Source organism: Taeniopygia guttata, chromosome 6, assembly GCF_048771995.1.
Source record: "Taeniopygia guttata chromosome 6, bTaeGut7.mat, whole genome shotgun sequence".
NCBI classification, from domain to species: domain Eukaryota; kingdom Metazoa; phylum Chordata; class Aves; order Passeriformes; family Estrildidae; genus Taeniopygia; species Taeniopygia guttata.
Genome location: NC_133031.1, coordinates 33717796 through 33738322, shown reverse-complemented (window position 1 = coordinate 33738322; position 20527 = coordinate 33717796). Strand labels below are relative to the sequence as shown.

Here is a 20527-nt window from a genome sequence, read left to right as displayed (position 1 = left end):
GGGTTGTAACTGAGAGTGCAGCTTCTCTCATCACAGAAATACTTAAAGAACAAAATGTTTGCTCCTACACAAGGGGAACCCCAGCGTCCACCCTTCCCATCCTGGGATGATCCACAGCCTGTCCCTTTATCCCCACACTGCTGCAGACACCCCCAAACATTATTCCTATGGGAGCATTAAGCCCAACCACTCCATGGGTTGGTATTTAAGCTCTTTTTTGGTGCATATTCAGAAGCTGCATTTTCTGAGCCCTGCACAGAAGCTGTGCTGCCTCCCCAGCACTTCTGTGGCCATTTTGGGCTGGCAGGACCATCAGGCCAGGGAATCACGGAATGATTTGGGCTGGAAGGCACCCTAAAGCTCATCTAGCTCCAATTCTTTGCTGTGGGCAGGGACACCTTCCACAAGAGCAGGTTCATCCAAGCCCCATCCAGGCTGGCCTTGGAAGGGGTGTTGCATATGCAGAGGACAGGCCACAAACCTTTTGCTGTTCATCTTTCATTCTTCATTTCAACATTGATTAATTGTTTGTTTTCCCCTGCTCCCAGTTTTGCTCAAGGTCCGTTGAAAGATGCTCCCAACCTGATCTGCACCCCACACACAGCCTGGTACAGCGAGCAGGCATCCCTAGAGATGAGGGAAGCTGCTGCCACCGAAATCCGACGTGCGATCACAGGTACCCGGCCCCTGGGACGCTGGGCTTGGCTCCCTGGGTGCCAGAAACAGGGATTCACCCTGCCCATGGGAAAGGGATCTACCCCCAGTTTGCTTCCCAGTAAAAGAGCTGAGAACCCCAAGTTCCCTGTTGAGTTGTGACTGGGTGACAGGTTTTGTCTTGGTCTTATTTTGTTAATGAATGGGCAAATACTGGTGTCTGTGGCTGGGAAGATCAGGGGAGGGAAGCAGTAATTGCTGCCCCTGTTACTGTCTGTGGTGCAGACACAGCACTGCATTCCAAAACGGAATTCCAAGGTGGTGGGCACAATATTCCAGCTAAGGGGTTCTCTTGTCCTGAAAGTCACCCTCGAGGGAACAGCTCCTCTGGAAGCCAAGTGTTGGGAGTGAGGGTGGGAAACTGTTCTCCAACCCTGCACCCAGGACAGCCAAAACATCCTCCTGAAACAAGGAATGTGGGATGTTTTTTTCTCCATCCTTTACACGGACAGACACAGGGAAATTTAAGCATTGCAGCTCATTAGAGGGTGATGAAGCTGACACAGACTCACCTTTCTCCCCAACTCCAGGGCGCATCCCAGAGAGCCTACGGAACTGCGTGAACAAGGAATTCTTTGTCACGACGGCTCCGTGGTCAGTAATAGACCAGCAGGCGATTCATCCCGAGCTCAATGGTGCCACGTACAGGTGAGCGGGAGAACGGGACACCGGGAGCACCGGGAGCCTGGCACGGCACGGCACGGGTGGGACAGCGAGGGTGGGCACGGGTGTACCCGGTTGCTGTCACCCCTCCCTGGGGACCAGCACTCACAGCTCGGGGGCTGCTGATGGATGGGTAAAGCCTCCCTTCCCAGAGCCTGCATCCCTGCGGGCTGGGACTCACTGGGCAGCAGCTCTGGAAGTGGCAGGACCCCCCCAGATCCCCCCAAAAGCTGGATGTGACTTCTGAACTGCAGCAGCAACTCTCTGCTCCTGTGACCAACCTCTGTGAGCCAGGGGAAAAAATCCAAATACAGTCAGGTGACCCAATTCCCACCTAATCCAAGATTAGGGGTTACTTACTGCTCTGTTTAGATGGCTCCAAGTATGCTGGTAGGAGACATTAGGCTCAAGGAGCTGGAGCATGGGCTCATTCAGGGTATCACCACTGCCAAAAATACTCTGAGCTACAAAATACCCTGCAGGGCACACCAGGTCATGTCAGGCAGAGCCAGGCCAGGGTTACCCAGCAGCAGAGCCCCAAGAGGCTCCCTCTGACCACCAGAACTTCCAAACCCTGTTCCCACTCTTGTTCCCAAACACGTGGGCAGTGCCAGCACCTGAGGACAAGCCTTGGCTTCCCAGCCTGACCTGTCCCTGCAGGGAGCTTCAGCCTGGCTAAGCCCCCTGGAGCTGCAGCCCTGGAGCCCCTGGATGCTGGCTCAGCTCACCACCTTCATGGGCAGGTGAAATTCCCTCCCTGCTTCCCAATCCAACGTGCCTCAAGGCAGTGGAGCTGCAGAGAAGTGGGAGGCCTCAGGCCTCACATGGCCACAGAGCTCCATGTGGTTTTGTCCTCATTGCCCCCATATCACAGCTGAAGAAATTATTATTCTCCTTTTCCAAACTCACTGTTGTTTATTGGAATGTGTGTAATTGCTCTTGGAAAAGGCAGATTAGATCTGATCCCATCTTTTGAGCTGTGCTGTTCCACAAGGAAGATGCAGCTCCAGGAAGTATTTACAAACCAGGTGTAGGTGTTGAAGGTATTCACACAGAGGGATGATGGGGTCAGCACACCAGCATTTGGACTTTCAGAGGGCATTCCAGATGGTTCCTTACCCAAATTTCCAAAGGAGAAAGGCTTCCCCATGGTGCAGGAGGCTGTGAGCAGGCACAGAACAAGCTGCAGTCCTGGTGGTGCAGCAGAGAACACTTACCCAAGGCACAGCAGTTAATGTTTGACTCTGAGCCCTCCCTTGTAACTTAAAAGGAAAAGCAAACCTGGCTCCAGGAGGGAGGTGGGATCTCTGTGCTGAATTTTCTCCACAGTGCTGGTGGGCTGGTGGTGTGTGATGATCTGTGCTGTGACAAACCTGCCTCTCTGTGTCCCCTGTGCCAGGTATCCCCCTGGGATGGTCAGTGTGGCACCAGGAGGAATCCCAGCAGCTATGGAGGGCATCATTCCCGGAGGCATCCCTGTCACCCACAACCTTCCCACAGTGGCACATCCTTCCCAAGCTCCATCGCCCAACCAGCCCACAAAACACGGCGACAACAGGGAACATCCCAACGAGCAATAGCAGATAATTTAAAAACCATTCCATAAACTTAGGACCAAGAGACATTGGAAAAGAAGTTATACATGAACTAAAAGAGAAGAATTTGATACGAAATTTGTAATGTTGATTTTGGACAGAAGCATCATTGATGTTCCAGTGTTCCCGACAAAGTGACAGCAGCCAAGACTGGGGAGAAGCCCTGGAGAAGTCACCTGCTCCCTGCAGTGCTGAAAACTAAGATGTGATACATTAATGAGCAACTTCTGTTATTGTGTGTTGAGTTTCCTTCATCTGTGCATCAATCACATGAATAAAAATTCTTTTCCCCCCTCAGCTCCTTGAGAAGGACAGGGCTCCTGCACTGTGTCCAGGCCACTGAATTAAGCCATCTTTACAGAGTTAACAAGAAACCATTGTGTGGCTTCAGCCCTTTCCTTTCTCTTGCATCTGGTGACCTCTCCTAACAGGGGGCAGCAGTCCTGGCTTAGAAGTGGAAGGAAAAAAAGAAAATGCTCCTCCTCCTCCTTTTTGCAGTGGCCAGTGCCGTGTAACAGAAGTTCTCCCGCCAGGTCTAAGTTCCAGCCATTCCAGCTGGGATCTGTGGGATGGGAAGGGCAGAAAGGGCTCCTGGCAGTGACCACTGCCCTCCCAGGCTAAGGAAAACCAAACTGCCAGTCTCTTCTCTGCCCAATACACTGAATAAAGTAGCTGTGCATCCACCTATGCCCTGCAATGATGCAAGAAAAAATAAAAGAAGAAAAAAGAAAAAAAAAAAAAGGAAAAAAAAAAAAGAAGAAAGTATTAAGTTTCACACACTATTTGTACTCAGATATATTTTCTCAGTTTTAAATCTGCAGCTATTTTATCAAGTGGAAAAAGTCTTGAGCTGGAAAGGGTTCAAGAATAATGTTGCATTTCCTTATGTCTCAGGAAACACTTTTTATGGTAACTTGTCAGACTGTCTATGAACAAAATCCACTTTTTTAGACATTGATAAAAGTCTTCTTTTCTTCACGTGATATTTTATACAAGAACACTTCAAGATGTGTTATTAGATGTGACTGATTTTAACAAATCCTATTAGATTTGTATCAACTAGTTACATGTTATATTCATAGTCTTTTGTGAATCACCACCTTTTGTTTTTAAAGATGGCCTGTTTTGAGCCTTTGTATGGGTACATTCCTGTTTCTGTGACAAAAAAAAAAAAAAAAAAAAATCTTGAGCTGTCCCAAACAGACAAAAAAAGAAACCAATGGCTATCAGTATGTTTTGGTTTAGTGTGTTACCGTTACTGTATTTGTTTATTGTAAAGGTGGACATTTAGCGTTCAGTGCAGTTTTCAATAAAAAGTGATAAAATTTCTATAATTTCTGAAAGGCAAGAGCTCTCGCTGCAATCTGGGGCTTGGAGATGCTGAGAGGTAACCATAAGGTACAGAAACATCATTCTGGTCACACTTGGTGAATATTTACAGTCCAGTGGGAGGGGAAGGTCCCTTCCAGCTCAGACTGTTCTGTGATGAAGAGATCACTGTGGGCCATAGGTACAAAGGCAGCTACAACTCAAACAGCGTTTTCTGTACATTCTCAAGAGCTGAAGCATTATCAAACCACTGGAAAATAAAGCCAAAAAGTGCTCAAGAGGTGCTGCTGGCTTTGAGCCTTATTGGGCAAAAGGCCTGTCTGTCCTTGTTTCTACCCTTTTCCCACTGTGTCCACGTGCCACACACATGGAGTTAGATGGGGACTAAAAAAAGCTGAAACCAAAGTGTCCAAGTTACAAAACTCTGTATTTTGTTTGCTTAAACTGAAAACTTGGTTACCAGCTTCAAACATCCAAACAAGAGGTCACCTCTTAGAGAGTGAGTGCTCCTTGTCAGTGCTCAGCACAGCCCAGCAGTGAATTATCCGTGACCTCTGTGAGAAACTGGGATAAAACAGGTCACATACAGGGGGAGTATTTGGGAGACACCAAATGACCATCAAAACCAAGAGGAAAACATTTCATTGATGTTAAGGTTTAGAGTTGTTTTTAAAATAAACGAGCCCTGGTACTTTGTTTCTCGATAATCCCGTCCCTCCCTGCGCCGCAGGATCTGTGTGCCAGCAGTGACTCCGAGCTCAGAAAATGCTGGAGCTTCATCCAGCACCCAACTTCCCTTTCAGCCAAAACCAAGGTCAGAAGTGCCACAAGCTCAACAGGAGCAGAGATCAAGCCATCCCAAAGGTTACAAAGTGCCTGCAGGGAGAACACCAGCAAAACATGCAAAGATTGGAGCCGTGGAAGCGGAAGGGGAAGAATATCATCACAGCTGGGAGATGCCAGAGCACCAGGAGCTGCAGCTCTCAAATGGGAAATTACAGGGCAGAGAAATTGGAAATGAATAGTTGCTGCTGAAAGTTTGTGGCTGACAGAGCCATGCTGCTGTTGTTCCACTCAGGAAAAGCAGACAGGAAGGCTCTCCTGGGATAATCATCTCTATCTCCAGGGAGAACTCCAGAAATGTCAAAGGAGCTGTCAAAACAAGCAGCTTCAAGGTGACAAACACTACATAAAACCTTTAAAAAAGGTATTAGGGAAGTTACTGAATAAAAGGGGGAAAAAGGAAAAGCAGAAATTAAAGTCTCCACACACACAAACCAACCTGGGTAATGGAGGAAATGCAACTCAGGAGTATTTGCCGTAAGCCATGCAGCAGAATTTTGGAAGAATCCAGAATTACTAAATTTTAATATATTAAAAACAAAAGAAATACAGGGATTTTCACTGAGGAAGTCATAAATATAACCAGAAAAAAATCCTGACCAGCTGTAAAGGAGGTAGCAATGAAAAGCTAAATTCTGTGCTAGGAAAGCAGGTGCTGCTGTGAGCAATATATGAGGAAAGTAACATTGAGAAACCCAATTTTTTATATATATTTTCATGGCTGAAAGTGCAGAACTTGCTGATAAGCTGCAGGGGAGTGTGTGCAGATTAATCTCAGTGCCTGTAAACTTTCAGACGTGTGACTGAGGAGCCACTGACGTACACTGACTGCGGTGCGAGCACGAAGCCGGGGGTTGCAGCTCTTTAATCTACAAGTACAGATTTTTGATTACTCTGATTCTGGAAAAGACACTTCACCAGTTCCCAAAGGGCCTGTGAAGCGTGTGAACCTGAACAGACCATTGTACAGCACATCAGAACAAAACAATAATGACCAAGGAAGCCAAGGGATCCAAAGTACCAGGACTGTCCTGTTGGAGCAGTGAGGAATTCACTGGTGCATGCTTTTGGGAAGAGCTGAACTGGGGGACAGGGGCACACTGCAGGCTGCCCACGGACAGCAGGGCAGGAGAGCTGGGCCAGTTTGGCTCAAGGTAGACTTTCACATTGGTATTTCTCCCCGTGGGACAAGGAAGGTTTGCTGCCGTGAACAAAGGGCCAAAAGAACACGGGTGGGAGGTGAAAACCCCTCGGCATCCTCGGAGCAGCCCATGGAATCAGGGGATTTTCCTTCTGTCCACAGGGCAGCTGGTCAGGAGCAGGTTGGGATCTGAAGTTACAGCTCTGAGAGCTCCTCAGGCTGGCTGAGTTAGGCCCCTGTGGTCACAGCCCTGCACATGAACCACTCCAGGCACGGTGCACGGAAATCCTCATCCCAGCTTACCCTGCTTCAGCTCCCCTGACAGAACAGCTTTACTAGACAAGGTATAAAAGGATTTCACTGCAAGGTAAGGATAAAAAACATCCTAATTTAGAAAGGGAACCTGAACAAGGACCGTGTGCTCCTGAAGAACCCCTGCAGTATCCGGGGTCGAGTGGTGAATTTGGGTCACTCACACATGGCAGAGCAGCGTTCTTCCTTCACCTGGAAATCTGGGCATGCACCAAGCAGAGGAAATCTAATGGCCAAAAAAGGTGAAGACATAATAAACCTCAGTGGAATCTAGGACGGGAGAATTGCAAAATTAATACAGTACTTCATTATTTCTTTTCTTTTGGTGTCGTCACCAAGTTTCTGTAGGAGCTGTGCACGTTTCAACACGATCTAAGCAGCATTTGGAAGAAAAAGCAGCAACTTCCTCAGGGTTTCCATAGCTCTGAACTACACAAAAATAGGTGCTATGGGGCTTCTTTCCAAATTCTAATTAAAACAATTTCATCTACTGCAAAATTTCTTACTCAACCACCACATCATCAAAAGTGCTTTTCAAGACAACCTGAATTGCACTGCATATGTAAAAACTGGCATTAACCTTTAGTGTTTCAGTGAGATTTTTAGATAAACTTTATCCATTACAGGTTACATGGCTAAAGTTATCAAATATAATAAAATTTCTACTGGAGAATATACTCTGAACTTACAGTCTTAGGAACTTACATAAGTTTAAGTATGGCCACATCAATCAACATGCAAGAAATTCCCAGGTTTACATACTGAGAAATATATAACAGTGCTTTTAAACAACTTGAGCATAGATTCTTCTTTTTAATTAGAACTGCCAAGTGGATTCTCACTAGATTTAGTGATAAGGAGTAACCTTTAAAAAGGTGTTTTTTTCATTTGCAGGAAAGTTTGAGTGATTAAAGAATAAATGATAAAAATGATATAATTCATAACACAGCAAGACGGAGTTTTGACAAGATTAAATTCTCAGTTGTGTTCAAGTTCTCAGATTTCACACAATTTTGTTTAGTGTATGCTCACAGGAATAAAATCCCTGTCTTTTAGGTCACTTCTCTGAATAAATATCCTTATGTATACTGAAAGGAATCTAACTATTAGAAGAAATAAAAACAAAAGTCAAAAAAAATCCCAAAAAGCTTTTTCAGGAAACAAATCATTTCACTCAGTGTAAATTTAGCTTCTCTTCCAGTTTGTTCCGTAGAGTTTAGGCTTTATTATGTGGGCACAGCAATAACTAAAATATTAGTAAAATAAAGAATGCATTTTTGCTTATGACTTGCTGTGGATATCTGTGCAAACAAAAAAAAAAACCTCTCACAATCTGACCTGGACACTAGTGAGATTTCACAGGAAAAGGCCTTTCAGGGAAATGTGTCAGAGTATCTAAAAGGTGATGGAGAAGACCAGGTTCTACTGTAAAAGAATCTCAGAGGGAGGAGATATCCATCCAGCTCACATGTGCTTTCAGAAGTGCCCTTGGTTGAAAAATTTCTCTGCAATAATTAAGATGCTGGTATACGTTTCCTATTACACAACCTCTTACACAACCACATGCGGTACATTTATAGACAGATTTACAGTCAGAAAGAAAAATGGGGTTGGTTTGGTTTGGGTTTTTTTTTTTTTCCATCTTGATAATAAAATTAGCTGTTTTTTGTTTCTTTTTTGTGTTTTTATACGAACTGTAGTCCAGCCCACTTGGCTCTCTCCAGGCAGCAGGATGAGCGTCCATCCTCTCCCCGTGCTGTCGGAGAATCCTTCCCAGCATGTATCCCCTAGACCTGGGTAGTTCCACACCCAACTGCTACAGCACAACGCTCACTCGGGGTCACACACTCTGCGCTGCTCATTTGCACTTTATTCCCCCTCACTCATCGTCGTCATCCTCGTCCTCCTCGCCGTCCGACAGGGACGTGCAGGGCCGGATCTGGCGGTAGCGGTCCAGCCACTTCTCCACCATCTGGGTGACCAGCGGGTGGTTGCGCCGGCGGGAGCTCTTCTGCATGGCCACCAGGACCCCTCCCTCGGTCACGCAGCAGTCCAGCCACTCCCGCAGCAGCTTCTCCTGCTGCTCCTCGTTCCCGATCTGGGGGCACAGAGAACACCAGGAGTGAGGCACACCCAGCACCGAGCGCTGGATTCTCTCTAGGATTCCCCTCATCTGTCTTCTCTTAACCCGGCCTCTGCTCTAGGGCAGCCACTCCGAGGCATCACACCCAGAAAAGGAAAACTGATGCCCACTGCATTTTCAACCAAAAGCTCTTCTCCCCAATTTTTGCATGTATATTTCCAGTACAGCCTTCAGTTATTTTTAAGCAACAATTTATCTACAGTAGGCACAATATATAAGGAGGGAAGTCCTAACAGAGCTTACTGGCTTTACAAACACATTTTTAGGTGCCTAAGTTCTCAACATAAAATATTTTCTCTTGTAAAATATAACACATATCATGGCTTGCTGAAGAAACATCCCTTTCTCGACTTGAAGCTCATATTTTTATCTTTTTATTTACAGAATGCCCACTTTCTGCAGTTACTACAGTTTTCCAGCCCTCCCTTCACCCATGCACACCCTTTATGAAATAGTCCCACATTTTTATAATAGTTATTAAAGCAAAAATTAGTTGAGTTTCATTAGAATAGAAGGTAGAAAATGCTGCAACTATGGGCCAACATTTGTACTTCATCTTTAGGGAAAAAAAACCCCCAAAAGTCAGATTTCAGTCTTGCCTTAGTGACAGAACCCTTATTTTGGTGTCCTTTTCTAGGTTCTCAGTGCTCTCAGGCACGGGGTGGGATTGTTAGGGTGTCCTGTGCAGGGCCAGGAGTTGGACTGGATGATCCTTGTGGGTCCCTTCCAGCTCAGGACATTTTGGGATTCTGTTCTATGACTCTTGAGATTTACGTGGACAATGAAGTTACATTCTATTTACAGAGTCATAAATAAACATCAAATTTGTGGGAAAATACCTCTCAGAATCAGTTGGAATGAGGGGAAAGGGAGCAGCATTAATTAACCAGAGCACGGTAATTCTTTGGACACCAAAAACTTGGGATGCTACAGAGAATGCTGAGCTTCAGCAGCTGTGACAAAGCCACCACCGCACACCAGGTGTTTCACTCTTACCTCTTGAGCAGAAAGGAAGTGAATGTGCAATAATTTCCTCTCGCTGTCCACCAAGGGTAGAAAAGTAACAGTAACATCATCGTCAGTGTTCAAGTTAGCACCAGCGCCTCGATTGCCATAGCCGTCATTCTCCATGGCAACCAGGGCGGAGAAATGGCCCCTCGTGTAGCCCAGAGCTATGGGACTCTTCCAACAAAAACTCTGTTCCCACAACAAAGGCAAATACACACCTGTGGGGAAGGGAAGCACAGGTGAGGTCAGAAGTGCTGCTCAACGAGGAAGGATTTTGTTACAAACCTTTGTGGAAGCACATCGCATTTAAAGCATACATGGTTTGGTCTGCACTGACACAGGCCACACTCTTCAGCAGAGCTAATTGTTGTTAATTAACACAAGTCAAATATCTTTGCAACTGTGCAAGTTTAGACACTAAAGATTACAATCTTAACCAATACATTACCACAGCCCTGAAATTTATGGTCTATAGTGCAGTGATGAATGAAAAACAAGGTTAGAAAAAAGGCCTTTTTTATGTTTGATAATTCTTCTTAAAACTGAAGGAAAAAAAAGATTCTGCATGACAGAAATAAAGGCTACAGTCAGTTGTCTATTTTTACCAGAGCAAAAATTCCACCATCTGCTCACAAAACTTATTATTAAAAGAACTCACTGCACAAAATGTTACTCAGCACTGATGTAACCCATCCCAGAGAATGGGACTGCTCATATACAGCACTCACAGATTAAATTAACACACATCAATTATTCATATCAATTTAAGGGAAAAAAAAAAGAAAAAAGCATCAAAAAGCTGATACTACTTTGCTCAGCTACAACCAACACCTGATGTCACAGATTCTGAGAAGAACTGCACTTTTCCTCATCACTGTTTTTAGCAATAAAGACAGCAATTTGCTCGAGGTCTCAAAATAAAACTGGAACTCCTTTCTTCCATGAACATAAATAATTCTTGGTGTGTACTGCTGCAAGACAACTTAAGCAAAAGCACAGCTCACCTTGTGACAGGTTAAAAATAGCCCCACACAAACTGAAGTGCACATGTAGCATAGCAACCCCTCCCAGTACAGCTGCTGCTGCAAACACAGCTCCTCCACAGCCACCGAGAGGGATGGGCTAAAATGGGAATCTGAGGCAGGAGTGGCTTTGGAGGTTCTGCTTTTGATCTCATCTTTTTGTACTGCAGTAAAAATTAGTAGGAGCTACCAGTAAATAATTGTGCCTTTTCCCTCCCCATCTTGCTTTTGAATTAGCAGTCAAGAGCTACCTGAAAGTCTTGCCATTTGTTTAAAATTAAGAGTCACACAAGTTTTTACAACACCTCGATTTAAAGACAGATCCTTTCAGTACCTTCTTAGCCCTCCCTCCCTCCTGTCCCTATTATTAAGTTTCAGTCTAAAGCCATGTTAAACACTAAAGGTGAAGAACACAGGATAAGCATTCACCAGAAAGTTTCAAACTTTTGCATTAAGGGAAAGAACCAAACATCCAGTCAAAATTCAAATTTACACTGAAGATGACATCTAGTCAAATGTAAGGAAGACAGTCCCTCAGTTCCTGGTGATGGAAGCACAGCTTTGTGGCCTTTCAGGACTGAAACTCATCTGTTTGCCTCCATCTCCATACTGAAATTCAGCAAGTGTTTGGAAATCTTGTTTCACCATTGTTTTATCCTGGTGAAAATTCCACACTAATCATTTCCCCAGGACAGAAGGCTGTGCTGCACTTTCCATTCCTCCTCAACACTGTGATGAGCTCCACAAGAAAAGAATTTCAAGCATTGCCAGGGAGAATATCTAGTGCTCTTAAGAGTTATAAAAGTCACTCTGATATAAAGCCAGAAGGTCGTGTAACAACAGTTGACATGAACACAAGCCACAGAAAATACAGAGTATGGGCTAACACCAATCCTGAAGCCACCCACAGAGGATTTTGTTTCTCCAGCCAGACCTGATGATCACTTCAGTCAGTCATCTTTTTTCCTGTTCAATTTTAAAAGCTGTGTATTTGTGCCACTAAATACACGTGGCCAGACCAGGAGGGTCTGACCAAGGTCATAGTTAGGGCTTGAACAAGCAGATCTTCCACCACTGAAGCTTTAGTACTTAAAGAATGAACAGTCAGCTGGAATCTGGGAAACAAGGAGGCTGGCAATTACGGAATTCACAGCAGCTACAGCAAGGATGCCAAGCTGGAACAAGGAATCCCTGAATTCCTGTCAGGGAGAGTATTTTAGGGGTGGCTAACAGGGTGCTACAAACTGAACCATGATGTTAAACAAGCATTCAAAAAATCCAATTCCCCATTTATATTATAACCCAAAATTACAGAGTGGTGTGGGTTGGAGGGACCTTAAAACCCATCCCCCAGTTCCACCCTCTGCCCAATCTTCCACCTTCCCAGGTTCCAAGCCCTGTCCAACCTGGCCTTGGACCCTTGCAGGGGCTTTTCTGGCAGATGTGATGCTGAACAGAGGCAGGGACACCCCAGCACTGCCCAAAGCTGCAGGTGCTGAGCACAGCCCACACACAGGCCCAGAGCAGGAGCCTCCTCCTGGCAGCCCTCCCCACTCCCAGCCCACTCAGCTGGGCTTCAGCTGTGCCACTGGCACTTGATGAGCACACATTAACCACAAAAACGTGGCTGGGCAGGGAGAGGAGCAATTCCAGGTACTGGGACACAGGACTCCAAGTTCACCTGTTCCCAGGGCTGTTTCCATGTATGGATGGATGTGGCTTGTGGCAAGCAAATCTCAAGTTATATCTATTTAGCTGTTTAAATTCCTGTAAACCTGTGTGCAGTAAAAGGGTGTTCCAGGCACCCAGTTTCCTTCTGGTTCACAGAGCAAGAAAATGTCAGCACATTTAGGCTTTGTAACACTTGTCTTGATGCCCAATCTAGGAAATAAAACCATTTGCAAACCACTAAGCCTTGGAGTTAAAAGCAACACAAAGCTGGAGTGTCAGATTTATGTGACTCAAGTAACTGTTCCTTCCCAGCCTTTCATCATCAAAAGAAAAGTTAACATCTAACTACAATGACTACTAAAGTTTTAGACTCTTCAAAAAAGTAATTAATTTCCCTACATGAAGTTTTGTTACTGCCCCAAACTTAGAAGCCAAGACTTTAAATAGTTATAAATTAACATTACTGCACAGCTTATGGTTTTCTATAGATCACGGCCTTGCCTCCTTCCAAAGTGACCATATTTTTTTATTTCAAATCACAAAGATGTTTTGGGAACTCCTCAGCTAAGCTATAAATAAATAAAGCTATAAATAAATATAAATAAAGAGTGGGTCACCATCAAGCAGATGTACTTGAAGCCAGGAATATGAACTGTGGGCAAAACAAATGTCCCAACCCCCTGGAACACACACAGGTCCTTCCCCATGGGTTCTGTTTACAGCTCACTTTGTGCACTTGCTCCCAATCCCCTCTCATGTTTTATTATTTGAAAAATAAAGTATTAGCATGTCACAGAGGGGAAAGTTGCCCAAACACAGATTTGGCTTGCAAAGCAGAAAATGCTTCTTTAGAAATCTACAGATGTTAAGTCTAAGCAAAACTGGACTGAGTCCTCTTCATATTCATCCTAAGGACAGTCAGGCTGTCCTGAAGATAAAAAAGGAGAAAAAGCCAGAAAGAACCTGATCAAACTATGCAAAATTATAGTCCTAATGAGAAATACGTCAGTATTCACACCACACTTGGTGTAAAGTGTGAATTACTGAAACATAAAAAAAAATTTTAAACTCCCATTTAAAGTACCATGGAATTCACTTTTACAGGCACCATGCCCACTACAAAATGAAAAACTGCAAGTTTGGAGAGCATTATTTTGTTCTTTTGAGTAGCAAATGAAAATTTACCTACAACAGTATTCTATCCTTTTCCAGACAGTCACTTCACATCACTACTGATTTACAGCCCAAACCTTGCTGAAAAGTGAATTTAAAAAATGAAAGGCTTACCTTGGAAACGGGTATATCCTAATGTTTCTCCCCGAAAACTCTTGTAATATTTTACTCCATAGACTATAATTGGTCTTCTAAGAATATGTGCAAGTACAAAAATGTGTGTCTGCTCCAAACTCGCTCCAGGCTGAACCAAACACAAAGGAAGACATCACTTGAAACAGAACTTACCATCCTCTACTTTGAAATTTGAAAAACAGTTTTCAAATTGAGAGAGAAAATGCTTTTAAGAGTGATAAAGCTTTGACAGGAAAAACAAAAGGCTGGAAAAATATTGAAAATAAGGATCAACATTTCAGCTTGAGTGCTGTCAGTAATAATTCTGCCCTGTTGCCATGAGTCAATGTAATGGATTTTATTCCCCACTTAGAAGTGAAACTCTACATAATGTTAGGTCTAAAAATAATTCCTTCATCTGAGGGCACTTTAAGGCAAATACCTTTTGATAGGAAAAGGGCACATACAAAACAAATCTCAAAAAAATAGTACCAAAATCATGTTGATACTTTAAAAGAGGAGCTAAAAATACTCCCATAGCTGGAAGCTTATAGGAATGTAAATTTCATTTTGGAGGGGAGTTATAAAATCTCAGCTTGCTGGAGTTTGAGCAGTGTAAGCTGACAGATTTGGAGGTGTGTTTTGGGAGGTTAAAGTGCTGCAGGAGTTGGATATTAAACATGACTGATTGTCTATGAGTCTGTTCTACAGAACTCACTCTAACATCACAATTCTTTTTTTGTGTTGCACTGCTTAATAGGGAGCTCAAAAAATATAAATTCAAATTAACCTTTTCTACATTGGCAGCAGAGTTTACCCAGTAAGATTTTAAGATCACTGTCTTAAGAGGAATGTTCTTCCTTCATACAGAAATATTCTTACTCCCAAAAAACTCTTCTAGTTCTGAAACTTCTTTCTAGATATTAAAATATATTTTCCAGAATCCCTCTGAGAAAGGAGTTTTCTTACCTGGCTTGCAAGAGAGAGAATGAATGCCCAATCTTCCTGCCACTGTTCCTCTCGCAAGGAGAAATGTAAACCGAAGCTTTGGGAATACCACGATTCCCACTCTTTCCAGCGTGTGTAAAACCTAAAATGTTAACAGAGAGAGAGAAAAAGTGGTAAAGGCAAAAATATTTACTCAACCACTATAATCCTGACAGCAGTATTTAACCCCTGTAACCCTTCCTCCTAAGAAGGGGAAAGAAAGAGAGCAAGAAGCAGGAAAACTGGATTTTGTTTGGTTTTTTTTTTAATCTTCAGGAGACTCCATTTATTAATCTTTATTTAGGAAGAACCACTTAAAAAAAAAAAAAAGCAATGCCTACAGCAAGCATGATCCAAGTTCCTACCAGCCTCCTGCCTCATTTGATACTTCTTTCAATAAGGTTTGAGGTTTTTTTTTGAAGTCTTATTTAGGCTTATTTAAGTGTTGATATACAGGGAACATAAGTAAGACATTCCATTTCATACAGGAGGAGTTGCTCATTCTTCTCACACACACACACAAAAAAAAAGGTATCTTCTATTTCTACCCACATCCTGAGTCAATTAACTTCAAAGTACTTGCATATCCATTTCCAACAGCCCATGGTTAAGAGGCAGAATCTGTTTTATACCAGATTTTGGAGCAAAGGGGTGGTAATTCCACATTATATGGAGTTGTAAAGCATTGTGGATAAGAATCAAATATGCAAAGTGAGATTTAGTTTAGTCATGATATTTTATTTAACCATTTACCAAGAAAAATGACACATTAAAAGGAAGGTTTTTGCTTTTTAAAATTATTAACTCTGTCCAATCACCACACTATGGAAAAGCCACAACTTCATATTAGGAACCAGGATTTAGGGAACAGTGCTAAGCCAACTTTTAAACAATGGCCTTTACTATGAAGACAAAGAAACCATTCTGAAGTTTCAGCTTATTAAATATGTCACTGAAATGAACTCATTTAATTAAAAACTGAGAATATTAGCAGGCAGTGAGTGTGTGTGGATAAGATCTTTCCTGTGCTTTCAGTGAAGTTGGAATCACCCTAAAATCTTGGTGTGTAGGACAGTAGCCAGCAGCCAGGCTGGTTTTCCTGAGTCCAGCTAAAACCTTTGCCTGGCTTAAAATTCCTGTGATTAAGATATTTGGATAGGTCTGAGCTAATTGACAGTTATATCTACAAGGAATCTTCTGGATCTATATTCCAGTTTTTATCCAAACACACCAACACTTCCACCTTTGAACCTCATAAAATATTTTGCCTGTTTTCTGTCATAAAATTCTAACAGCACTTTGTGTTAAATGAATTCATACTCAGGTTTCCTGAAAGAGATTGAATCAGATTCTGGGTGAAAGAAAAGAAATAACAAAGCAAAATAACAACAAAAACTCCCACACCACCAGAATGAGAGAGAAAGCCCAGAAAATTCAAGGGAAAAAAGAAAAAAAGGAGAACACCAAACTACTTCCTAAAAGCTGGATTGTGAAAGTGCTCTCCTAAAGAAGTTTGTTCCCTGAGTTAGTCAGTCATAGACAAGATTTTGATCCCATTTAAAGTAAACTTTTCAGGTTAACACAAGAGAACTGAATGCATCCATTGAAGAATAAAATTCTGAAAATCAACTCGGGGCATGTGCCTATTCTCTAGCAAAAGCTAATGGCAGAATACAAAAAGGGGCACTTCAGAACACACTTTTGTGTAAACTAAAAAAGTGGAGTTATTGAAAGGTGAGTGGAAAAGACTCCACAGGCCAGAGCCTCTGGGAACTTCACTATGGAGCTTTTTCTGAGTACCAGACACAAGACTGTCTCTGGTAAATAAATTTTTCTTTGTTCAGCATCTCGACAAACATAACAAAACAAGGTCAAATGAGTTACATGAGTGTTTTCTGTCTGACTATAAAAATACTCATTTTTAAGTGTCTTTGTGGAGGCTTTGAAGAATAATTCCACTAGATAAAAGTTTAAGCAGGGATTGCATTTAAGAGCCTGTTCCAGTGACGACATCACTTCCTATCAGCCACATGTCCTGGCCCACAAAATTAAATGTATCTTCTCAAATGGAATCTATACATACCTATAGGATGTACAGAATTACCAATTTACAACAAAATCTGACTAAAAGACTTATTCTAAAGACTTTTCCCAACAAGGAACATGATTTGTTCCTTGAAGAATTGTTCCCTTGAAGGAACACATCAATCAGTTTAAAATTATGCTTCTAAAAAGGATAAAGATTACACAGAGTAAAATGAAAATTCTGTCTAGACATAAACTAAAAAGTTTAACAAGACTGAGTAGCCTCTAAGTGAGAGTTATGTTAAGATACAGCAGTAAGTCAGCCACAATTAACACCAACACTTTGGCAGATTTGGTCCAAAGCTCAGTAGTTTGCAGCATGTTTTTGGATACCATGTTTAGCCTTTTTTACCATAAAGAACAAAACCTGATCTATCCTGAATTTCTGTTCTGGCTCCATGGGAGCTGCCTGTGATGCCAGGGACATGGCTGCATAGCTGAGGTGCACATTCCATGCTGAACAACTCCAAAGCAGTGACAGATCCTCTCAGACACTGCTTCCCAGGAGAATTTGCTACTGAAGCTCCACTTTCTGGAATCCAGCTCTGCATGATAATTTGGGGGGTTCTCCCCCAACACCACAAAATTTACTTACAGGTACCCCTAAATTAATTTTTGTTGTTGACCTCCTGTACAGCAAGAGGACAGGGACAGGCTCTTTCTGCAGTATGTGCTGACAGTGTTTATCCTGTCCTTGACTACAAGACCATCAAATAAATTATCCTCTGTGACTTGGATTATCAGTCTTTATCAGCTCATCCCTTAGTCCTGGACACCCTGGAGAGCTTTGGACACCACTGGGGGTCCAACTAAGATTGTCACTCTAGCAGAAGGAAACCACAGTACCCCACAAAAGAAGGCTGTCACTGGAAAGCAACAAAAGTTGTTGTACAGAATGATAGATCAATTTTATGGCCAAATGAAAGAGCCAGTTAAATGTCAACACTCTCTGCTTTACTGCCATTATTTTAGCAGACAGAACAGGGATAAAAAGAGCAATCCTGAGTAAAGCCATAACTAAGCAGATGGAATGAAAATATTGAAAAGTTTATAAAGAATAAAAGGTTATCTTCTACTAACAATCTTCTGCACAGCTCCCACCAAGCAGCAAGGCATGGCATGTGCATGATTTACATTGCAAGGACACAAATTCCAGCTGCACTGAGGTTAGTGCATGCTTGACAAGCATAAAGCATTTTAGTGTTTGAAATGCCATTTGCTGAGCATCACACACCATCCCTGAGCTCACAGTGTCCAAGTTTCCAGTGCTCCTATTTAAATCATGAGCTAAAGATCCCAGCTGGGACCACAGTGACTGGACAGCTTTGAGGAACACAATCCACGGGTGTTTTAGGTTGCCATGCAAGATGTGGGTGGAGGTGTGTATTCTATTTGCCATCTGTCAGAGGTGGGGCAGTTATCTTCTGTTAACTGGGCCACTGCCAAAACCAAGTGGGGCAGTTTTCTTTATCTCTTCCACAGGAGATCTCTTCTGTTCATGGCCAGTGAGTGCCCCTGCATGGCTGAGAAAATTCCATCATCCATGGGGAGATGCTCTGCCCAGGGGAGGAGCTGAGCATTCCTACCTGGATAGAATCTGACTTTTGGAACACCACAGCAGCCTTTTCCCACTGCATTCCCAGAGGAGCAGCTTTCTTCCCACTGCATTCCCAGAGGAGCCCAGGCCCATCTCCCCCAGCCCTGGAGCTCCAGAGGAAAACTCCCCCCTTGTGCAGGATCCTGCTCCAGCAGAAGCACAGCTGGCACTGCAGGAGGGCTGAGCCACCCTGGGATGGGACTGCTACCACCTCCCTGACCCACAGGGGCCAGGGCATGTTCTGACTCTGGCAGTTTTTTTGGTTTTTTTTGTACTATTGCATTTGTAATTTTAATTTTCCTACTAAAGAACTGTTATTCCTATTCTCATATCTTTGCCTGAGAGCCCCTTAATTTCAAATATAACAATTTGGAAGGAGGGAGTTTACATTTTCCATTTCAGGGGAGGCTCCTCCCTTCCTTAGCAGACCCCTGGCTTTCCAAGCCAAGCCAGCAGGGATCTGGGGAGGGTGTCTGTGTGGTTTTGCTGCTCAGCACACGGACAGCTGCCCTGACTCACCAGTGGGAGCAGTCGTGTAAACTGTCGTGCAGAGCCTTGCGCAGCACGGAGTCCTTGTCGTAGATGCCCCAGGTGGCCTGGAGCACGGAGTCCAGCAGGCAGTCCCCGGCAGTGCGGTTCCAGAGCGCGTACAGCCGGCTGTCCAGCCGTGTCCCCAGCTCCAGCGACCAGTTAATGATGGGAGACTCCTCCTCCAGCTCTGCAACGGCACAGCCAGCTCTTAAACAAGCTCTTATTTATCCCAGAGAATTCACACAGCGCAATAATGGCACAGTCTCAATGATCTACCCCTTTGCAGGAATAAAACTCTGCTTTCCTTCATACTCCAATTGATGCCTCAGGTTCAGCTTTTCTATTTTTCAGACTCTGTGCTGCTTTAGTGCGTGGGTCTGGGCTTCTTATCAGAGGATGGTGAGCTCTCTGCACAGAGCAGAGACAAAACAATTCCTTCTCCAGCTGGGCACCAAGGACAAATATGTTTATGCTCTTCAGGCCCAAGACCACAAACAACGTGGGCTGGAGAGAGAAAAACCAAAGGATGGGACTGCCTGGGCTAAAGCTGGAATTGGACAATGAACTCCAATATGCAAATGGAGCAGAACTTAAAAAATTTCTGGAGACCCTGTGACTGGTTGTGCATCTTGTGACCATTTTGGTTCATTTGGGTGCAGCCCTGGCTGGGCTCTTGTGCTGCCCAAGATGGATCCATTGAGGCCTTTTAATAAATCTCTGCTTTATTCTGTAACTCTGTCCAGCCTCTGTTCTAGGGCAGCCTTCACAAGGCATCAACATGAACAGGACAACTACACTGGCTGAGGAAATTTTTTCTACTGTCAATAAAATAAACCAAAACCAAACCACAGCACCTACATCATTTGTTTGGGGATTGTTACTGAAATGGTTTTTTCCCAGTTTTCCTTAAAAAGCTTCTGACTCAAAACTGACTTTTAAAGATTTTTTTAAAAGCTCTGCAAACATGATTTCTACAAACTACATTTTCCCTCTGCCTCATAAATAGACTGGAAATGTTAAAATTAAAATAATTTTACATGGGCATGTAGTGACAGGACAAGGGGGATGGCATCCCACTGCCACAGAGCAGGGTTAGATGGGATTTTGGGAAGAAATTGTTTCCTGTGAGAGTGGTGAGCCCTGGCAGTGACTGCCCAGAGAAGCTGTGGCTGCCACATTCTGCAAGTTGCTGGTTTGGAGCAACCTGGTCTAGAAAGTCTTCAAGGTCCCTTCCAGCAGGGTGCAAATCCAGTTGAAAGCATCCAATCTCTATTTAAAACCTGTTCATGGACAGAGCCACGTATCTAGAGACACATGTAGGTTATTTTCATAAGAGACACGTTCTCTAATGAAAAGCCAGGAGTGATCCCAGCTGTTCTCAGTGCATTTACCTTTCTGAACATCTCTGTCAAGTACTTCATCAAACAATTTTTCCTGGACTGTGGGTGGTAAATCTTCAATGTCTGGAAAAACAGAAAGCAAATACAAGAGTCACTTAATGTTGCTGTAAAAGAGACATCACCAGCTGCTGCTCAGGAGAACTCACACAAGAGCTTTTGCCCTATCAGCCCTAACACCTCCTCTGGAAAGCTGCTGAGG

General features: G+C 43.6%; 3 protein-coding genes across 8 annotated transcripts in view; 2 read left to right on the top strand and 1 right to left on the bottom strand.

Moving 5' to 3' along the window:
- The window catches only part of CTBP2 (C-terminal binding protein 2), a 284786-nt gene extending 280480 nt beyond the window's left edge, over positions 1-4306 (top strand). For all 5 annotated transcript variants that reach the window (XM_072931351.1, XM_030276600.4, XM_072931350.1 and 2 more), the window contains 3 exons: positions 549-676; positions 1245-1362; positions 2777-4306. In XM_072931351.1, the coding sequence (XP_072787452.1) occupies positions 549-676; positions 1245-1362; positions 2777-2957 (427 nt within the window). In that variant the 3' untranslated portion in view covers positions 2958-4306. The remainder of the gene's footprint in view (positions 1-548; positions 677-1244; positions 1363-2776) is intronic.
- Positions 1-20527, top strand: part of UROS (uroporphyrinogen III synthase) — a 623177-nt gene that overhangs the window by 319103 nt on the left and 283547 nt on the right. The gene's annotated exons all lie outside the window — the stretch shown is intronic.
- The window catches only part of ZRANB1 (zinc finger RANBP2-type containing 1), a 41166-nt gene continuing 27817 nt past the window's right edge, over positions 7179-20527 (bottom strand). For both annotated transcript variants that reach the window (XM_030276599.4, XM_012574716.5), the window contains exons 6-11: positions 20320-20391; positions 18917-19115; positions 14698-14818; positions 13729-13858; positions 9737-9966; positions 7179-8695 (exon numbers count right to left, since the gene is read on the bottom strand). In XM_030276599.4, coding sequence (XP_030132459.1) covers positions 8477-8695; positions 9737-9966; positions 13729-13858; positions 14698-14818; positions 18917-19115; positions 20320-20391 — 971 coding nt within the window. In that variant the 3' untranslated portion in view covers positions 7179-8476. The remainder of the gene's footprint in view (positions 8696-9736; positions 9967-13728; positions 13859-14697; positions 14819-18916; positions 19116-20319; positions 20392-20527) is intronic.